The 20,893-nt window shown below is 32.0% G+C and overlaps 2 protein-coding genes across 6 annotated transcripts; one reads left to right on the top strand and one right to left on the bottom strand.

Annotated features, from left to right (window-relative positions):
- Positions 1-938: 938 nt before the first annotated feature.
- Positions 939-3,710, top strand: LOC7456004 (uncharacterized). Of its 2 annotated transcripts, none has more exons than XM_006375502.3 (8): positions 939-1,099; positions 1,380-1,507; positions 1,608-1,664; positions 1,787-1,879; positions 2,327-2,405; positions 2,561-2,685; positions 3,067-3,210; positions 3,297-3,710. In XM_006375502.3, the coding sequence occupies exons 2-8, from the start codon at positions 1,382-1,384 to the stop codon at positions 3,534-3,536; spliced, it is 864 nt and encodes a 287-aa protein (XP_006375564.1). In that variant the 5' UTR covers positions 939-1,099; positions 1,380-1,381; the 3' UTR covers positions 3,537-3,710. The 2 variants fall into 2 exon arrangements, with proteins under 2 accessions (XP_006375564.1, XP_024440344.1); XM_024584576.2 differs by having other exon boundaries at positions 946-1,121.
- An 879-nt stretch (positions 3,711-4,589) lies between these two features.
- On the bottom strand, positions 4,590-9,140 carry LOC7456003 (pentatricopeptide repeat-containing protein At4g26680, mitochondrial). 4 transcript variants are annotated; one of them, XM_024584373.2, is made up of 2 exons: positions 7,358-9,140; positions 4,590-5,006 (listed from the first exon to the last, which is right to left on the bottom strand). In XM_024584373.2, the coding sequence occupies exon 1, from the start codon at positions 9,024-9,026 to the stop codon at positions 7,479-7,481; it is 1,548 nt and encodes a 515-aa protein (XP_024440141.1). In that variant the 5' UTR covers positions 9,027-9,140; the 3' UTR covers positions 4,590-5,006; positions 7,358-7,478. The 4 variants fall into 4 exon arrangements, with proteins under 4 accessions (XP_024440141.1, XP_024440140.1, XP_024440143.1 ...); XM_024584372.2 differs by lacking the exon at positions 4,590-5,006 and adding an exon at positions 5,714-6,729; XM_024584375.2 differs by lacking the exon at positions 4,590-5,006 and adding an exon at positions 5,714-6,669.
- Between the last annotated feature and the right edge of the window lie 11,753 nt (positions 9,141-20,893).

The following is a 20,893-nucleotide window of genomic DNA, read 5'->3' as shown; positions in this document are numbered from 1 at the left end:
CTTAGTCTTATAAATTTTATTTATCACTGACAGTAAATTAAGGTTGTCAATTTTGTATTGTTTTGTCTAAAATAGCCGAAACATTTCATACCAATTCAAAAAACAGAACAAAACAGAACAAATTTCATCTCAATTTAAATCTCGGTCCGTTCCGGATTTTTCGGCTAAATTCCGCCCGGAACGTTCCGGTTTCATTCCACATGTTCCGTTCCGCTCTTGAAAAGCCATTGAATCAAATTGAACCTTGTTCAATTTAATTAATTAAACCACCCAATTATAAAAAGCTCTTTTTCATTACTATTTCCAATAACAATGATATTAATAATAATATTGAAAATTATTATTACTATTTTTATTAACAATGATATTAATTTTTTAAAATTAGATTTATTACTAATATATATGGTTTATATTCATGTTGTTTTTTTTCATGTTGTTTTTTTTCATGTTTATACTTTGTAGGAATTTGAGCAAAATAAGGGATGTTTTAGATTCCATTAGCCTTGATAACATTGACCTAACTTTATATTTAAAATATTTGTGTTAAAACATTTTACTTTCATAATATTTTGATATTTTGTTTAAGTTGAATTATTTTAAGCTAAAGATCTATTTAATTTTGACTATTTAGAAATATTTTAAATTTTAAAATTATATTTGTTTGGCATTGTGTTTGTATTGTATAATTTATAATTAATTTATCTTGAATTTGAATTATGTTTGTTATATATATATGAACAAAACAACTCTGAAACGGCACGCCGAAACACTCCGAAACTGAAATATTCTATTCTAATTGAAAAAATAAAATACCTATCAAAACGGAATTGATAACCTTGCAATAGATAGATGGAGGGGTAACATTGCTTAACTTTTATTACATAGGGAATAAAACTGATAACATCAAAAGCTTTGGACTAAATTGGTAAGGGTTAAGCGAGGTATCATTGTTTTTTTTTCCTCTGAAAACAAAAGGGGCCCCCCCTCTCTCGCAGAACAAAAAGCGCAGCAGCAGAGACTACGTTGCATTCATGTTCTAAAAGTTGGAGGCTAAAGACCTCCTCTCAGTCACTCTTTTCTTTCAGTTCTAAGCAAAAAGGCTGTTTGTTTTTGTTTCCCAGGTTTTTGTTTCTCACTCGCTATTTTCCTTGGTTTTCACTGTTCATGTTAAATTCTTTCCATGTTCGCCACCTGTTTGTGAAATTGCCTGTGTCAGTGTTTCACCCCCCCAACTGTTACTAAAGTTACTTCAATCGTTCAAAGAATACCGAGACTCAAAATTTGAAAAAACTATCAATTTGGTTTTCTTTTGATTCTTATAGGGTGAATTATATGTGATAGTAAACACTGTTTTTCTGGGTTCTGTTTTTTATTTGAAGAAATGGTAGGCCTTTCTCTTGGTGAAAAGCATTTCATACAGGGTGGTATTGATCAAAACCTCCGCTCTGACGGCCGGAAAAGAGATGCTTACCGACCTATTTCTATTGAAACTGGGGTTATCCCTCAGGTATAGCTCATTCTCCTATCAAACCTGCTTTGTTTTTATTGTAAATCAAATCAAATTACGGTATTGTTTTTCTTTTTAATGTTTCATGAATTTTGCACAGGCAAATGGCTCCGCACGAATCAGGATAGGTGCAACAGAGGTTATTGCCAGTGTGAAGGTATTTTATAGCCTGCATGACCCATACTTCTTCCTTCTATGTGATTTCTTGATGATATGATTTGCAATATAAATTTTTGTGGTAGCTTTTTTCTGATTCGTTGCTTATTTATTTAAATGCAGGCTGAGCTTGGAAGACCAAATGCATTGCAACCTGATAAAGGAAAAGTTGCTATATTTGTTGATTGTAGTCCAGTTGCAGAACCAATGTTCGAGGTTGTATACTTTTATATCCTGCCCTTCCCTTTTCTATTGTCTCTGCCCTGTTTATAGAGCCTTGTTTGTAGCAAGTCATTCATAAGACATTTGTCCCAACCAATCTAGTAAAAATGGTCATAGCTCCAGAGTGGAGTTGCTACTCTATAAATTTTCTTTGCACATATGGCCACGCTTCTCAATATACTGTGCAACATAATTTCTTGGCAATTAACATTCATTAAATGTTTATCCTTATCTTAGTTTAAAACTTGCAGGTCTCATTTATCCATTGTTTGAATCTGTATGAACTTTAAATCAGTGTTTTGCTCGTTGCTGTATTCCCTCGTTCTTTAACTGAATATTTTCCATTACATGATGAAGAGCTCATTTGAAATTTTCCAAGCTGTTTTCACCAGTGTAATTCTCTTTCTTCTTAAGTTAAACCTGTCATCATATCTTACTCAGGGCAGAGGGGGCGAGGAACTGTCCGCAGAACTCTCAGTTGCTCTTCAGCGTTGTCTCTTGGGTGGTAAAAGTGGAGCAGGTTTGTATTCTCAGTAGTGCATGACAAGTTCCACAAATCTGTTGTGTCATGTGTGCTCTCTCATTTGGCATTTCACCTTGCATCCTCTAATAATGCATTATTTTTATGGGTTCTTGCTATTTAAATTGATTATGAAGTGGTTGAATTTGTCTCAGGGGCTGGAATTGATCTATCATCTTTAATAGTCGCAGAAGGAAAAATTTGTTGGGATCTTTACATTGATGGGCTTGTCATCAGTTCAGATGGAAATCTTCTTGATGCTCTAGGTGCTGCCATCAAGGTACTCTACTAGTTATTTATATGTTTGATAGTGGTCTCATTCATTTTTCCATATCCAATCAAACCATATGGATCGATGTGATGACTGTTGGTAACATATGGTAAAAACATGGTGACTGGATTGGTTGAACATGGAATCACACTTTTCTCCCAGACTTCTCTCAGTTCTAGTATTGTCTCCTTCGAAGTTGATAGAATGTCAAAACTCACCAAGTTTGGGCTTGTCTGATAAAAACATGAGTTTTATAACAGTCTTTGCACCTTGCTATTGTCTCTGCCACAACTCACAACCACTTGCTATTCTAAAGTTGCCTTTGTTTCGAGAGTAGTTGATTTTTGTAGTTGAAACTGATTACTAATATACATGCTGCTATCTCCAAAGGCTGCCTTAAGCAATACAGGCATCCCAAGAGTCCAAGTTGCAGCCGGTGCATCAGGAGATGAGCAACCAGAGGTTGACATAAGTGATGAAGAATTTATGCAATTTGACACTTCTGGGGTCCCTGTTATAGTTACTCTAACAAAGGTGATCCAATTAAACTGTTTCTCTTCACAATTTTGACAACCTTAAAGAGTTCTATGTAACCATGAATTTCTAATCCTCTATCTTAGGTGGGGAGGCACTACATTGTAGACGCCACTTCAGAAGAAGAGTCCCAGATGAGCTCTGCTGTCTCTGTTTCTATCAGTAGGAAAGGGCAAATTTGTGGGCTTTCCAAACGAGGAAGTGCAGGTCTTGATCCGAGTGTTATTTCTGACATGATTTCCGTGGCTCGTCACATAAGTGAGCAGCTAATTAATAAATTGGACTCTGAAATATCTGCTGCTGAAGCTGATGAAGATGAAATGTGACCTCTACACAACCCTGGTATCATTGACTCAAGTAAGCTCTAATAGGACTGTTGATTGAATACTCTGGAATCTCTTAGCTTCACTTTAGAGATAAATGTAATCGAAAAATTGTTGTACACTTATCTGAACATGTCAACGACATTTTTGAAAGCAGCAACGTGATTAATTTGTCAAGTATTGGAATTTATTTATTTATTTTTTATCACTCAATACCCGCAACCTCATTTCTTAAGGGAAAGGCGATACAACTTTTGGGGGGTTATGATAAGTAATTTACTCTTGGGAATGAAGTTTACCATCTGATATAATCATAGTACTATTTTGTGATGAGGCCTAACCATAGAAATGGTCGCAAATGATTAACATTCTCCACGTTGGAGACCCAATTAGTTGAATTAAGAAAAACCCTAATTTTCTATGAAATTGTGATTTATTTTATAACAGTAAAATTGAAGGAACTCGTTGTTGTATTCGATTTTAGATTAGCTTGACTATTTGCATTTTTTTATATACGAAGAATCTCGAACAACACTATGGTCTTAGATTGACCGGTAAGCATGTCTTTTATTATTATTATTATTATTATTAACGTCAATGTCCGGACCAGCTTACGTGCACCTTAATTAATTCCATGGATCCTGAAGTTAACAACCATGTAAACCTCCAATTACTATCATATTAGCAACTACAAGATTCGAGATCACAGGGAAAACAAACCCCTTAATCTCAAGCTTTTACCACTAGATTACATATTACACCGATAAACATGTCTTCTTGTCATGGATTAGTAGCATCCTTCCCATCGGTCCTGATTCTCTCGTTGCTAAAATAGGAATAATATTAATAAAATACTGCAAACAGAGTAATGGATGCTTCTTTTCTTCTCTTTCAGTTTGATATTTTGTTTTTAAAAATGATTTTGAATTCACATATAGTTACAGGCACTTTGCCTCGTCAAAAAAGTGTACTCAAATTTGTATGTTATCGTCCTTACCCCTCCTTGTCCTCTCTTCAAGAATTCTCTGTCCTTCTATCTCACAAGACAAAGTCCAATTGAAGGAAAGAAAGAAAAATGTAACTTGAAACAAAAAAATGAATATATGTACAAGATGGGTTTTTATCCTAGAAAAAAGCTATATAAACTTGACTACTTCGAAGAATTTTTATGTAAAGTAAATTTCCTAATCTGCATATCCATGGCCATGAGGAGAGCATCTTCAATTTCTCATACGCTCCTACAACTCCACTGTTCCTTCCCTGCACTCTCTACTTTTGCTATCCAGATCTTCCTATTCATGCTTGTAAAGTACTGGAAGAAATGCAAAACCTCAAAGCTCCCTCTTATAGGGAACTTGCACCAGTTGAATGGTGGTCCGTTACCTCATCATGGCACTACAGAATTATCGAAGAAATACGGACCTGCTATGCAACTCCAAGTTGGTGAAAAGTTTGCGGTCGTTGTATCATCACCTGAAGCAGCAAAAGAGGTTTTTAAAGACAAAAGAACTCAATTTTGCTCAAAGACATGCAGTTCTGGTAGTTGAACTAGTTTCATACGATGATGCTACTAGCCTTGAATTCTCTGTCATTGATTAATGAAGCTATACGGTTTCTGGGGACTTTAACTTGTCTGATCTGTACCCATCATCCCTTAAATTCCAATTTAAGGGATGATGGGTACAGATCAGACAATGTGTGTGCTTCTATATATATTCGAATGCGTTTGAATTTATTTAATTTTTTTTATCAAATTTTGGTCCATATTATTTTAAGTGCTATTTTTTTAATTATTTTGCTTAATTTATAGAAAAGAAACAGGTAGGGAGGTCATTCATCAAGCAAGGAAGATCTAGTGGAAGTGCTTTTAAACCTAGAAGAGTCTAGTAACCTTGACTTCCAAATCGCAGCCAACATTAAAAGTGTCCTAACAGAAGGGTTTTTTACTCTTGCAGTATTCTTGCTTAAATTTAGTTTCTTTTTATAGATAAGATTAGACCTATATTCCCTAAAACCAGTGGCATGAACATACATCTAGCACCTGGCCATGGTAGAAATCATCACTGACCATCAATAGCATATACAGATGTGGTTGCCACATCATATTCCCTTGGAAATAATGCTAAACTCTTCCTAAATATTATTGATAAACATGAATAAACACTATAAAACACAGTGCATTGAAAACTTAACTCTTTAGAAACAATGTGTACTGTTGTACATCACAAATTCTCAATAATCTGTAACAAATTCAAGCGCCTAAATTGTAAGAAATACAGAGCATTTCGAGGAGGGAATACAAGGCACCAAAAGACTCGTATGGTTGGCAGGCCAAAGAGTACAGTGACTTCTGAAAAATTCAGATTACAGCATCTTCTGATATAGATCCAACCTAAATATATAAAATGAAGCTCAAGGAAAGATTGGACCATAAATTAAGGTGATAGCACGTGTTGCTGACTCCATAAAATACACACGCAAAAAGATTCTGAGCATGTTAGCAATTTAGTCCATGGAACTAAAATTCAGCTCAGCCCATTCCAGGGGATGTTTGCTGCAGGGAGTGATACCACGGTAACAACCATAGAATGGGCAATGTCAGAGTTGCTGAGTGGCCCTGGAGGATTGGATAGGGCACAAACTGAGGTGTAACAAGTCTTCGAAGGAGAAAACTAGAAGAGTCGAACACTTGGAAACCAAATTATCAGAGATCAGTTGTCAAAAAACCTCTTCAGGTTACACCCTCCAGTCCCCTTACTTCCACGAGAGGTAACAGAAAACCAATGGGCATATGATACCAGAGAGAAACAGAACGATTATAATGTGTGGGCAATAAGTAGAGATCCACAACAAGGCATTGATGCAAATTCCTTTCAACCCGAGGCTCCTTAGTTGTTCCGTCAGTTAGAAGGGACCAACTTTAAATATCTTCTATCGAAGCAGGAAAGAAGATATGTCCAGGAATATTTTCCATTCCAAATATTGAACTTCCACTTGGTCAGCTCTATATCAGTTCGGCTGGAAACTGGCAAATGGGGAAAGAGTAGAACAGTTTGATGTGACATGGATCCTTAGACTGTTATTTGGAGCAGCACTAAATTCTGCTTCATTTCCACCCCTTGCATTCCTTACCTCACTGATGAATTGTAAATAGGATCAAATCTGGTTGTAAGGACTTTTAAGTTACTATCCAACACTGTCAAAGTTAATTTCAACCATTAGAAAATTATGGCTACAATTCAGGCTCAGGGTTGTTTCTAAAATAAGAAGTTGCTTCTCTGGTTTCCTTTGTATTTCAGTTTCCTTGAGGCTCTAGTCAACATCTCACAAAGTGATCTATCTTTGGATGAAGCTACTGTAATTTCTATTTACAATTTTATCTTTAATAAATTTTCACCCTGCCTGACTGGAAAATGACGGAGATTTTCTTTCCTTCACTAGAATGAAAACAATTAGTTCAATTTGACTATATCGAGTTTAACTTTTAAGGATGATAGAAGGGCGTGGAAAGAAACAGCAGCAGATGTTATGAACTGGGTTCCACACACTAAACAGTTTTCGCTAAGAAAGATGGAACTCCTATATTAACATAAAAAATAATTTGTCATATCGAGGACCAACGAAGCCAAAACTAAGAAGAAAAGATTTGGCATAATCCAAAACCGGAAAGATGGTTCCATATAATGGAAGATATTTTGAGCATATAATAAAAGAAACAGAAGCATGAGCAAGAATATTTCTTAAACACATGAAGGCATCAACTATGCCCAAGAGTAAAACCATGCACACCTTGTGGTTAGAAATAAACATGAATATGAAAGTACCTTACAGATGTTTGACAGGAAACTCCTTTAGTCTTTCGCTCACTAAGTAAGAGATGTGCTTCCAAATGTCAAACTTGCCTAACCTATAAAATATACAGTCGAAGCACGAGCGTTAACAGCATTATCCAAAGGTTCTGTTCTCTTTCTCTGTCATAGAATTGAAAGGTTCAGCTCTGTCAAAACCTTCTGGAATTAGACGTCTTGCTTCCATCTCATGGCATAACTTCATTGCCAAATTTTCTTTTCCACACTGGCAAAGCCCATCATAAATTTCTAGTAAGGTATTTGAATCAGAAGCCATAGACCTCGCAAACATATCCATCAGGACATTGAATGCTCCTTCAAAATCCTCATTCTTGACAAAGGCAGATGTCAACATCTTGAAAGTTTGCTCATTTGGATGACAACCACTCCTTACCATGCTTTTGTACAGCTGAAAAGCACGGTCAGAGTTCTTCCTTGCACACTGTCCACTAATGAGAGCAGAATAGGTCGAAGCATTGGGGACTAAATTCTCTTTATCAAGTTCTTTAACAAGAAATGCAGCTTTCTTAGTCTTACCCTCTTTGCATAGCCCCAAAATCAAAGCATTATAAGTCAATATGTCAGCCTTAACTCCATTTCTCATCATTTCTTCATAAACCTTACCAGCCATATTGCTATTACCCACTTGACCATATCCATTTATCAAAGTATTGTAAGTCACAGTATTAGGAGTGACATTCATAACTTTCATCTCACTAAAAAATCTATTTGCTTCATGCAGTTTCCCTTCCTTGCAAAACCCATGAATCAAAGAGTTAAAAGTAACCACATTCGGTTCCAAACCATTCTTCCCCATCAAGTTCTTAAGCTTGGTAGCTATGCTCAAAAGACCCTTATTGCAATGCCCTGCAATCAGAGTATTGTAAGACACAACATTAGGAGTAATTCCCACACTCTCCATCTCCCTAAGCACTTCAACGGCCTTTTCAAGTTTCCCAGACTTGCAAAGGGCAGACAAAACCAGGTTGAAAGTGTATGAATTCGGCGATATCCTACACCGACGCATTTCTCTATAAAACGTCAAAGCAATATCCACCCTATGAAAATCAAGCAAGGAACTCAAATATGCATTGCAAGACTCAACAGTAGGCAAGAAACCATAATCTTTCATTCGAGAAAAAACATCAGTAGCATTCCTAAACTTGTTCATATGAGCATAAGTCTTAAACAACGAGTCAAAAACCCGCGGCGAAGAATCGCACATTCGATACGAAAAAAGAAGGGTATCAAACAACTTACCAGGCAAATCAATGGAACGGGAAGCAAGAAGGGTTCTGAGAATGGATTGTGCTGACTTGAACTTGCTCTTTTTGGTAAGAATGTGGAGAATAATGGAATGGGTTTCGAGAGTAAGGGATATGGGGTTTAGAGTTTTGAGAGAATTGAAGAACTCAAGGGAAAGAACATGATCTTTCTGGATCTTTAGAAGAATATGGTTAACTCTAAAGGGAGTAAAATGGGTGGATAATTTGTTGAGCTTATCCCAATCAGAGTGAATAAGATGACTATGTACAACGTTAACAAAATCAAGGTCTTGTCCTTTGGGTTCAGGGATTGTTCTGTGTGGGATTGGATTGTTCCGATTGAAAGTTGAAAATCGACGGAGATGTAAACAAGTTGTCATGCTTTCAAGGACTTTGGTTTGTCAAGGAAGGAAGAAGGGATAGAGGGCAGTCTCAGCCAGTCGGTCTCGGTGAAGGAGGGAAAAAGATAGTGAGTGAGCGAGATAGGAGAAGGAAAATCGATTTGTTTTTTAAAAAAAAAACACTGATTTTTGAAAAATTATTTTTTTTTAATGTGATTCCTTTATTTAAATTATGGTTAAAATTATACTTTAAATTGCTTCTTTATCAAAAACATGTAATCAGTGTTTGATTAAAATTATAATTAAATATGAAATAATCAAAGAGAACATTAATTTTTTCAATGCATGACATTGAATAATTAATACATATTTATGATTAACTATTTGTAAAGTTAAAAATCCTATAGTTCTCCCATCAAACTTGAAGAAATTCCATCTCGAACATAAGCTATATACGAAGTTTTATTACCTCCATATATTTATGATCATGGAAGAACATCACGTAAAAAAATCCTAAGACATAAATCAGGATGACATTCAAATTCATTAAAAGCAACATCTTGTACAGACTTCCTTCTTATTTAGTTATGAAGAGCCATTGATGCAGCAACAATCTGCACCTGTGTCTTACACGGAAATACTAGCATGTTCTGCAAAATTCTCCATCATTTTTTCCACACCCTAAAAGTTCGCTCAATTACAAATCAAACTGAGGAATGAACCCGATTGAACAACTCCTCCCGACTTCTTGGCTGACCTCGACAATGAAATTCTGGAATATGATATCTTTCACCTTTATATGGACCCAAAAATCCATATTCACTTAGATAACTGGAGTCACCAACGTAATACTTTTCTACATTCACCCAAGACATTTAAAACAAAAAATATTTTGTACAATGCGACCAAAAATTAAATAAATGAAAATTCTAAAAGAAGCCTTGTTGTTCTATCTAAAATACCTTTTGGTGGTTTTGAAAATTTGATATTTAGATTATAGATAGCCTCATGAAAAATTCTTGAGTCATGTGCGCTACCTTCCTATCCAACCCAAATAAAAGTAAATTGCATGTTAAAACTACATGTTCCCATAATGTTCTGCGTTGGTACTCCTTTCCTTCTAAAAAATAGTATTTGATTTTCATGAGACACAAGCACACACATGTTCCATCGATTTCTCCTGCACAATTCTAAAAACAATATTTGAAAAACATTAATTGTAAATGAATTACCAAATGGATTATATAATGAAAGTGGAAAGATAAATATATTCACTTTTTAATAATCTTATATGTTACCTTAAACTGTGGCATATATCTCGGATTCATAGCGATTTCTCGTGGTGTTGTCAAAAAATATGGATCAACTGGTTTTATTATGTCAACTGGTAGCAAACACACAGCTTTAAAACCTCGTTGAAATACATATTCACTGTTTCACTGGAATGTTAGAATCTCTCATGGACCTCCATATTAGAAGCACCCAACGCTAAAATACAAAGAAACATGCCAACTTTCTCTATAACATTGATCCTCCTTGATGGATTCAGTCCATACTGTGTTTCTAAATCAAAACAAAGACTCTAGATGTCGTTGCATCCATCCTAAACATATTTACACAACGTATACAATGCCTATTTAAAATTTCATTCAACCACTGCATTTCTATGTTGTACAAAATCATACAAGGTTGCTTATAGATGTAGTTATTGTAATACAATGTAAGTCCGTCTGCTATGCACAATATTAGTTTACGATGATCAAATTCTCTATGCCAAAATGAATCGTCAGCATCATCGTTGTCATCATCTATGTTATTATCGTCATTGTCACCATCATTATCTGAATTTCTATCATCAATAACACCATAACTATAACTGATATGACTACTATTATTCCTACTAGCGTAGCCATGTGAAACATATTGAACGACATTGTTCATGACATTTTCATACTCTCTTTCAAAAAGGCTATTAAACCAATTTACATCCATATCTACAATTTTAATTAAATAATTATTAGCAAAGAACAACATATTAATTGTTTTATTAATGTAGATGTGTTGCAAGCTTATGTGCAAACCTCAACAAATCACATTACTTTTATAGAAAATATAATTTTTATTATCCTATTAATCCATTTATTTTTTAAAAAAAAATTAAACACTTCATACATTATTCCATTCAATTTCATTAATTTATCATACTCTTTTGTTTTAAATAAAAGCCATCTCATCCTAAAATATATTAAACAATTAATATATATCTGACAAGAAATTTGTAATTGATTATATTAATACATATATTATTTATGTTGAAAGTAACAACAATATCATTAACAAATTAGGTCTAACATAAAACATGAATATACAATGAAAGAAAGATAACTTACTACTTTATGAGATGCAAGTTGATATACTTTAATAAAAATGCATTAAGAGAGTCATAACATATTAGTGATTCCATAAATGTTTTTAAAAGTGATGTATTCAACTTTATTAAAATGGTGAATTATATAAGGTGGAAAAGAGTGACCCGTGAACTACACGATACAAGCACACTCTACCAAACATTCAAACCTAATTTTTTCTTCTAAAAGTCTTATGGTCAACATGCTATAATGAATAACAACATAAAGGCATACTTAGGAGTTGTTGAAAAAATGAAGAAAATGTTGGTTATAGAGTACACAACTACAAGTCTTTATCAGCAACATAACAAACACACAAAACACATGAAAAAAACATGGTATGTCATTCCGAAGACAACAATAAAAAACTGGCAACAAGAAGCACAAATAAAGCTCCATGTCATCAACACCTTAACCATCTAAAGAAAGCAACAACATAAAAGACATCAGCATAAACAGTCCAATATCTGCAATTAAAGTTATGTGTCAATCTGTTTCTCACAGACATTCAATAAAGACACAAAGCAACCATATTGCAAAAACAAAGGTTCACGCACTGGACATTAGTTTCATAGATTTTTCTCAAAATGAACAGAATGTTAGATCTGGATATACAATACATCTAAAATTAATACAAAGTTATCTATAATTGAAGTGCCCTTTAAAGATTGAGACATACCTCATGGTTTGAGGTTTGATCTCCTCTGAAACATTAGTTTTAACCATTAAAGTTTTCTTTCTATAGTTCTTAACGTTGCCCACATTTCTCTCCTACTTCTAACCATGAATATTTAGTAGCAAAACAATAAAATTCACTCCAAAAACCAACTTTATCTATGGAGTGAAACACCGCTATCACTTCTTCAATGTTGCACCATTTCCTATCCATAAAACCAGATGTGCAGTCACTTCTTGTAGAGAAACTGTCAATCAATTTATCTAAGCACAAAAAAAGTTGTGCTCCCATCCCAGAACCTCTTTTAGTTTTAACACTCTTACCATAACAATTTTGAGTGGCTTTTCTCTTTCCACTACTACTAGGGTTATTAGTACTAACACTAACATTGACACCAACAACATGTTGCTGACATGTCAACAAAGTTTGGTATACTATCTTTCTTCGAATCTTCATTACCCTCTTCTAGGTTAACATCTTCATTAGATGTATTTTTAGTCTCATCACCCACCTCAAAATCACTCGAAATCATTCCTTGATAAGGTGCCCAAACAAACTTATCGGAAGCCACAATATTTGTAAATATGATATCATATTTATCATAAAAATCTGGCTTGATACCGAAATGCTTGAATTTCTTAGCTCCATGTATTTCCTATAATTAAAAGAAAACATTACTTAAAATGAATATGAAGGACTATAAAGGAAAAATTAGAGAATTGTAATAAAATTTGGACATTGACTCAATAACATCATACTTGAATTTTAGATTTTCACCACTCTTCAATGGCAGAAATAGTTCTCAACTCTAAACTCTAAACTCCAACCCACTCCTATTTCGGAAATCAATTTTTTCCATTTTCTCCAATCCTTTTTCATCTCGTCCCTACTATTTTTCAATTGTGCTTTAGTGAATACATGACCAAATTACTTTTTAAAGGTAGTAGTGACAAATTTCCAACCAGCCTTGTCAAAATGAGTGTTAGGTCTCATTCCCTTCCCAATTGCCTTTATACAAATGTAACAAAATACGTGTAGCATCTCTCTAGTCCAACATGCCTTATCTTGAGATTGAGACTCTTTCATGTTCTAAGCTTAAATAAATTTTTTAATATAGGATTCCACAGTAATTTTTATAATGTTATATATTAATAACAACATTATAGGGTTAACAAATTATAGTTAATGTTGTCTATGAAATTCTACGTAATTTTCAATGCTTTATATTTTGAGCATTAACAAAAGGAAACTTGTTATTAAGTTTTGTGTTTTATGAGTAGTACTATAATATGTAATATACATTATCATTAGCAAAGTATATTGATGAAAAGAAGGTGATGGCAGGGAAAGGTTGAAGACAGTATTGCATGGCTATGTTTAATGAATTTGCAATTAAATAGTAGTTATAATACATCATTCTTATACTTCATACAGACATCAATTAATTATCTTAATGGGTCAAATGATTGTTTACCGTGTTATGTCTGCAACTTCATCATCTATTTTTAAGTTAAAAAAATCTCTACATCATAGAAAGACTACATTAACATATTTAAACTATGTATCATAAATACAAAGACACAAATGCATCATAATTAGAACATCAATTAAAAACTGTAATGTTTAAACTATGTATCCAGTTTGGTTTCTATGTTATAGTATCTAGAACCTAGCTAAAGTACTCGTTTTCTGTCCAATTTAGTTTGGTTCCTATGTTTTAGTATCTAGAGCCTAACTAATGTAATTTTTATGAGTAAATTTTTTTGGTTTTTGGCCTTTCCTCTTTTTCATTATTTACCAAATCCCAACTTTCTACATCATTTCATCCATTCATTTATTTTTTTGAACTCAAAATAATCGCAGCCACACTTTAAACCTTTGTTTATTAACTCCATGAAAAATCAAAAGCAGCAAAGTTAGGAATCTCTTAAATAATACAACTGAGAAAGAAAAAGATTAGAACCACAAATGCTTATCAAAATTGTGAAGAGTAGATCAACGGTTCCTGCAACAATAAATAGGGATACGGTTTTGACAATGAACAAGATTTGGTTAGATTTGACATTTTTAAAAACATGCACAGATGAGAGATTGAAGGCATATTGAAACCAAAATTTACCTAGATTTTTCTGCAAAAAATACACTTGCTTGTATACAAAAAGGGGCTTATAGGACTTAAAGAAAACAGATCTGGTGGTGGTTTTTGTAGATCTTGGTCGTGGATGTTGGTTTGTGTAGATCTAGAGTTGGTTTGTGGGTTTTGCAATCGTTTGTGGCTATAAAAAAAAGAGAAGAACAACGTCTATAAACAGAGGTTCTTCTTCAAGAAGGGAAGAGGTCGATGAAGAGATTGAAAGATATGGATACTGAGAATAAATGTTTCACTGGTTATTGGGAGAACATGGAGGAGAAGATAGGATTGGATATTTTGGTAAACAAATAATTAAACGATCTTATGGCTAATCACTTTTATGCACAGGAATGGCAAAAGCAAATAAAATATGCTTTTGATAACCTCCGATTGTAACACAGTTTTGATGTGGATCCTACTTTTTAAAACCTGCGATTTAACAAAGCCAAACACTCATTCACTATGGTTAAACCACAACCATACTTTCTACAACAAAAACAAAAACAATCTAAGATAAAATGAAAATAATGTGCAATATAAAAAAATAATTACACATAATTTAATGAGGATTTTATATAAAAAATTGTTTTTATAGATTACTTAAACAAAATAATAGAATAATAATTTATTGTCGTGCTCCATGATCGAAGCTTCTCGGTTAATGAACCTCTTCATGGTCAAATTGAACATAGATTACAAAGATGAATTAAACTAGTTCGAAAGCCTTAATTCTGCCTATGATTTAGACTTCTAAATTAATTCAAAAAATCAAATTATAGTAATTTTACTCATTCAAAAAATAATAAAAAAGGGTTCCATCATTCTCAAAGCCCAAATAAAGAAGATCCAAAGGCAAATTATTGGTGAGCAGTTTATATCATCACCAGAGGCTGCCAAGGAGGTTTTGAAGACAAATGAGTTCAAGTTTGCTCAAAGATCTGGATTTTTTCTGCTGAAATTATGACATGTGGTTATTCTAACATAGTGTTTGCCCCATCTAAAAATTACTGGAGGCAACTGAAAAAAATTTATATCTTAAAGCTGCTCAGCACAAAGACGGTCTAATCGTTTAGGTCAATGAGAGAAGAAGCAGCATGGGAGCTCATGGAGTTCATTTTTTCAAATGAAAGAGTTACTATAAATCTAAGTATCAAGTTATTGTCCATGATAAACAATGTAGTTTCGTGTGCAACATGTGGTTTCAAATGCAATGATCAAGATGAATTCATGTTTGTCATTGCTTGCAGAAATCAAAAAGAAATTCTTTACCTTGCCTGATTTGTCCTCATCACTTGGCTTTCTTCGTCACATCACTAGAGAGCTTACACAAGAAGCAAAACGAACACAAGATAAAATGGAAACCCAATAGCAAAAAATCTCATCACGATGATCTTCTAGATGCGCTTCTAAAGCTTCAAGAGTCCAATCAGCTTGACACGCATCTCAAAACCAACCAAATCAAAGTTGTGTCCATGGCACGTTCTCTTGGGACAAATCAACAAAACACTAACACACACACACACACACACACAATGCTTATTTGCTTACATTTGGTAAATTAAGGTGACCCGTTCTCTTTTCAATGCATTAATTTTAGGACATCTTTTCTGGCGGGGCTGGGACAACAACAACAACTATAGAGTGGGCAAGGTTGGAGTTGATGAAGAGCCCAAGAGTTATGGAGAAGGAACAAGCTGAGTTGCGGCAAGCTTTTAAGGGAAAGAGCAAAGTAGAGGAGGTAGATATTGAAAATCTTGATTACTTGAAAGCAATTATCAAGTAAACCCTGTGTCTACACCCTGCGAGTCCATTACCTCCGACAGAAGCAAGAGAAAGATGTGAGATTAATGGATATGAAACACTGGTCAAGGCAAAGGTTGTTATTAACACTCAGACACCATGAGTGTTTGCAGAGGTGTTGTTGTAGTGATTCTAGTAGTTATCTCGTGAGGATCAATCTTGTGTTAGTGAGAGTGAAGCAATTCCTTGAGATAATTTTAATAATAGTTGTAGACTGTAGAAGCAATCAATTGTTGGTCCGTTAATTTTTATTTTTATTTTTTGATTTGTGTGTTTTTGTACAACAACAAACTCCAATTTTGAGGCTGATGAGGTCATTTACAGGGTAAATGAGATGACATGTCTGCGCGCTGCCACGGGTTTATAAAACAAATGTACTTAATAGTGTTATAATTGTGAACCAGCGCTAGATAAGTAATAGAAACTAAATGTATGATTGAGCCAATATTTCATAACATGAAAAAAAGTTGTGTTAGTGATAAAAAAAACTTAGAGACTGAACAAAATGATTTGTAGCAATCCACAGTGTTTTGTGAGAAAAGACACAGTGATTTTCCCACATGATTTAGCTTTTCTGTTAATAAAAAAAAATACAAGGTTAATTCTCTACCAACTTAATATTAAAAAAAAATCAACAAAGATAATTTTGGAAGGAAAAAAACCCATGAGGAAAAACGTTGTGGCAATTGACAATGTTTTGTGAGGAAAACTATAGTGTTTTTTCCAATAAAATTGACAAAGATAATTTTAGAAAAAATCATTAAAAAAAAACCATTTAAAGAAATACTGTAGCAATTCACAGTGTTTTGTTAGGAAAACTACAACGCTTTCCCCATATGATTTATATTTATTTTAATTATAATTCTTAACCAACTCAATATTTAAAAAAATAAAATTGACAAAGATAATTTTGAAAAAAATCATAAAAAAATCATGTGGGAAAACACTGCAGTAATTCATAGTTTTTTAAAGAAAAACAATTACAAAGTTAAACTCTCAATTAGCTCAATATTAAAAAAATAAACTCGACATAACAATTTTAGAAAAAAATATTAAAAAAAACAGGGAAAAAAAATCATGTTGGGAAGACTATAGCAATTTATAGTGTTTTGTGATGAAAGCTATAGTGCTTCTCTACATGATTTAGCCTTATTTGTAATTACTTGTAATTCTAATTCTTAACCAGCTCAATATTAAAAAAAATAAAATTAACAAAGATAATTTAAAAAAAATCATAAGAAAAAAAACCATGTGGAAAGACTGTAACAATCCACAATGTTTTGTGAGGAAAGCTACAGCGCTTTCCCCATATAATTAAACTTTATTACAAAATTAAATTCTAACCAGTACAATATTAAAAAAATAAAATCGACAAAGATAATTTTAGAAAAAAATATTACAAATAAAAAAACACTAAAAAAATGGGAAAAAACCATGTAAGGAAAAACTTTAGCAATCCATAGTGTTTTGTGAGGAAAGCTACAACGTTTTCCTCACATGATTTAGCCTTACTTGTATTTACTTGTAATTGTAATTCTTAACTAGCTCAATATTTGAAAAATAAAATTGACAAAGATAATTTTAGGAAAAAACAAAAAAAAACCATGTGGGGAAAAACACTGTAGCAATCCACAGTAATTTACGAGGAAAGCTACAATGCTTTCCACACATATTGTAACTGTAATTTTTAATCAGTTCAATATTAAAAAATAAAATCGACAAAGAAAATTTTGGAAAAAAAACAAAAACAAAAAACACCATGTGGAGAAACACTATAGCAATTAATAATGTTTTAAAAAATTACAAAACTATATTCTCAATCAACTTAATATTAAAAAAAATAAAATCAATAAATATAATTTTAAAAAATAAAAAAAATAAAATAGAAAAAACATGTAGGAAAAAACCGTAGCAATCCTTAGTATTTTAAAGGAAAAAAATTGCAAAGCTAAATTTTTAATCAGCTCAATATTAAAAAGTAAAATTGACAAAGATAATTTTGGGAAAAAACAAAAAAAATAAAAAAAACGAGAAGAAAAAAAGGAAAAGTACTATAGGAAAAACAAAAAAAAACAATAAAGTACTGTAGCAATCCACAGCAACATGTGAGGAAAGCTACAGTATTTTCCCCGCATGTTTTAGCTTTATGTATAATAAAATTGAAAAAACACCGTAGCAATCTACAATATTTTAAAGGGAAAAAAATACAAAGCTAAATTTTAACTAGCTCAATATTAAAAAAATAAAATTGATAAAGATAATTTTGGGAAAAAAAATGAAAAAAGATGAAAGCACTGTAGTAATCTACAGTAACATATAAAGAAAGCTACAGTACTTTCCCCACATGGTTTAACTTTATGTATAATGGTTTTTTTCCTGAAACTATTGTTTTTAACTATATGGGATAAATGTTAACAAAGTCAAGTTCAATTAAAAAGAAGAAAATCCCACCAAACTTGTAAATCGGAACAACTTGGGTTACCCTAGCAAATAGATAAACCATTTTAGCCCTGTAAAAAAGGCAAAATGCAAAGAAATAAATTACAAAACTTAATTTTCAATTATATCAATATTAAAAAATAAATAAACAAAAACAAATTTTAAAAAAATGAAAAAAAAAGTGAAAAAAAAAGAAAAACTGCAAAAAAAAAAGTGAAAATAGAACGAAAATAGTGACAAAAAAAAAAGGAATGCACTGTTGATTATTAAGGAATGCATTGGGTGTTGATGAACAGTGAATTCCCCACACCCTTTAGCTTATTACTTAATGCATTACAGGTAATTATAATTATAAAAACAATTAAAAGACAAGGAGTTAAGGTTTAATTATTTATATGAATAATGAATCATATTAATATATATTTTTAAGAATATCATATAATAATTTTGTATTACAGCAGTTGATTAAAGCATGCGAGGCTAGTCTTGAGATTAGAGGTTTGATTCTGCTAAATACTTTATTTTCTTTAAAACAAACACAATCGACTCATCTGCAGAACTATTAAGGATTGAGTTTGATCTTACATTTATGAAAAGATTGTGTAACGATTTAGTCTCACTCGCTAAAATAACCGGTGTGTTATAATGGAATTCTTAAACGAAAGTTCAAGAAGAGGAATAGGTGATTTACCGAACCTCTATAAAACTTAGATTGTTGGTTGTTTCCGTATTAGATATTTGAGTATTTAGAATTGCATATTATTAGGTAAAAAAAATGAAATTATAGTTTTACCTTGCATACCTAATTCACCTCCTCTTAGGTTCACCCAGGCTATCCCTTTAAGGTCCAACACATTAACGATCAATTTGACAAAATTGTATTTAGAATTAAAATAAAAAAAATTTGAAATAACAATGATCAAAATAAATAAATAAATATATCCCATTATTCAAAAGGAGTTGAAATCCAGTTTGGTCCCTAAAATTTTAGTTTATGCATTATTTATTTTACATTTCAATCCTAAACTTCATACTTTTTTCACGTTTCAGTCCTTGAGTAGTGATGGAAGAGAGAGAAAATTACTTAAAAATAAATGGAGAGAGAAAGGGTTCGGACGGACACATTTTAGCCACGAAAAAATAGATCTTGGTGTAAATTGGTTCGACTTGTAGAGAGAAGTTCCATGGAGGTGGTTTGAATTTTTAATTTTGTTGAAAAAAAGTAAATTGGGGTTTGAAAAGTTTTTTTATTCAATTTAATTTAGATTTTTAGACCAATTGCACGATGTTTTTTTAGTTTAAAAAGGATTTAATGAGGTCTCTAAGATTTGTTTTAGTGAAAACAAGTTAAAATTGAGTTTTAGAAATTCAAGATCTAGGATCTTGACTTTTCAACCATTGAAAATGACCAATGTTTGAATTAATAAACAATGTGTCGTCTATCTTATTAAAAAAAAATTAGAACAAACAAAGTGTCATCCATTCGTTAAAAAAAGCTAGGCGGACAAGCCTGATCTTATGAGCCTATACGCTCTTGTGTTTTTTTTTTATTTTTTGAGCCCAACATGCTGTTAATATTCATGTGCCATCCATCTTTTTAAGTCTAGTCACCTTATCTTTTTTATATTACCTTTCAATTTGTTTTTTTTAATAAGATTCACAATAAATATAATAATTAAAATGATATTTAAAATATTTTCTAATTTCGCCATAGTTTTCAAATAAAATTATAATCTTTATGGTAATATTAACAATTATTTTAAGAAGTATTATATATAAACCTAATATGCATTTAAAAAAAAACATATGCTCATGAATATTCAATGTGATTTTTTTTATTATAATTTTCTTACATAATTATCTCAAACTAACTATTTTTTTATTTTGTTCCCTACTATCATATATGAATTATCGAGTCATAATTTGTTTATATTTTTTTATTAAAATTTAATTTCAAATCATAGTAAGTTTTTATTTATAAACAATGCTTTTATGATTTTTTTATCAAAACAAAAAAAAATGAATAAGGAAATGTGGTTTTTATTGAAGAGATACATTTTTTTTATCTTAATTAAAATTATTAATATTTTATGAATATTTATTTTAACTTTTTATTCAAACAACTTGCTACTAATAAAAAATATTTTTGTAAAAACAATAAATGAACAAAATATACTTTTTCTTTATATTTTAAATTGTTGTATTTCTTATAAATATCTATTTTAATTAAAACATGACTAAATTAAAATAAATATTTAAAATTACTTCACGGCATTGCACAGAAAAAAACTTGTACATCTTAAATTGTTATGTGAGTTTTAGAATTGTAAATTCATCCAATTGTCGAAATATAATTTGATTTTTTACTATTTTATCATTAAATATAAAATGCTTTTACTTTAAAATTTTAAATTATTAAATAAAATTCTAGAATGATTTTATTTTATTTGAG

Source organism: Populus trichocarpa, chromosome 14, assembly GCF_000002775.5.
Source record: "Populus trichocarpa isolate Nisqually-1 chromosome 14, P.trichocarpa_v4.1, whole genome shotgun sequence".
NCBI classification, from domain to species: Eukaryota; Viridiplantae; Streptophyta; class Magnoliopsida; order Malpighiales; family Salicaceae; genus Populus; species Populus trichocarpa.
This window is presented reverse-complemented; position numbering and strand designations above follow the sequence as displayed.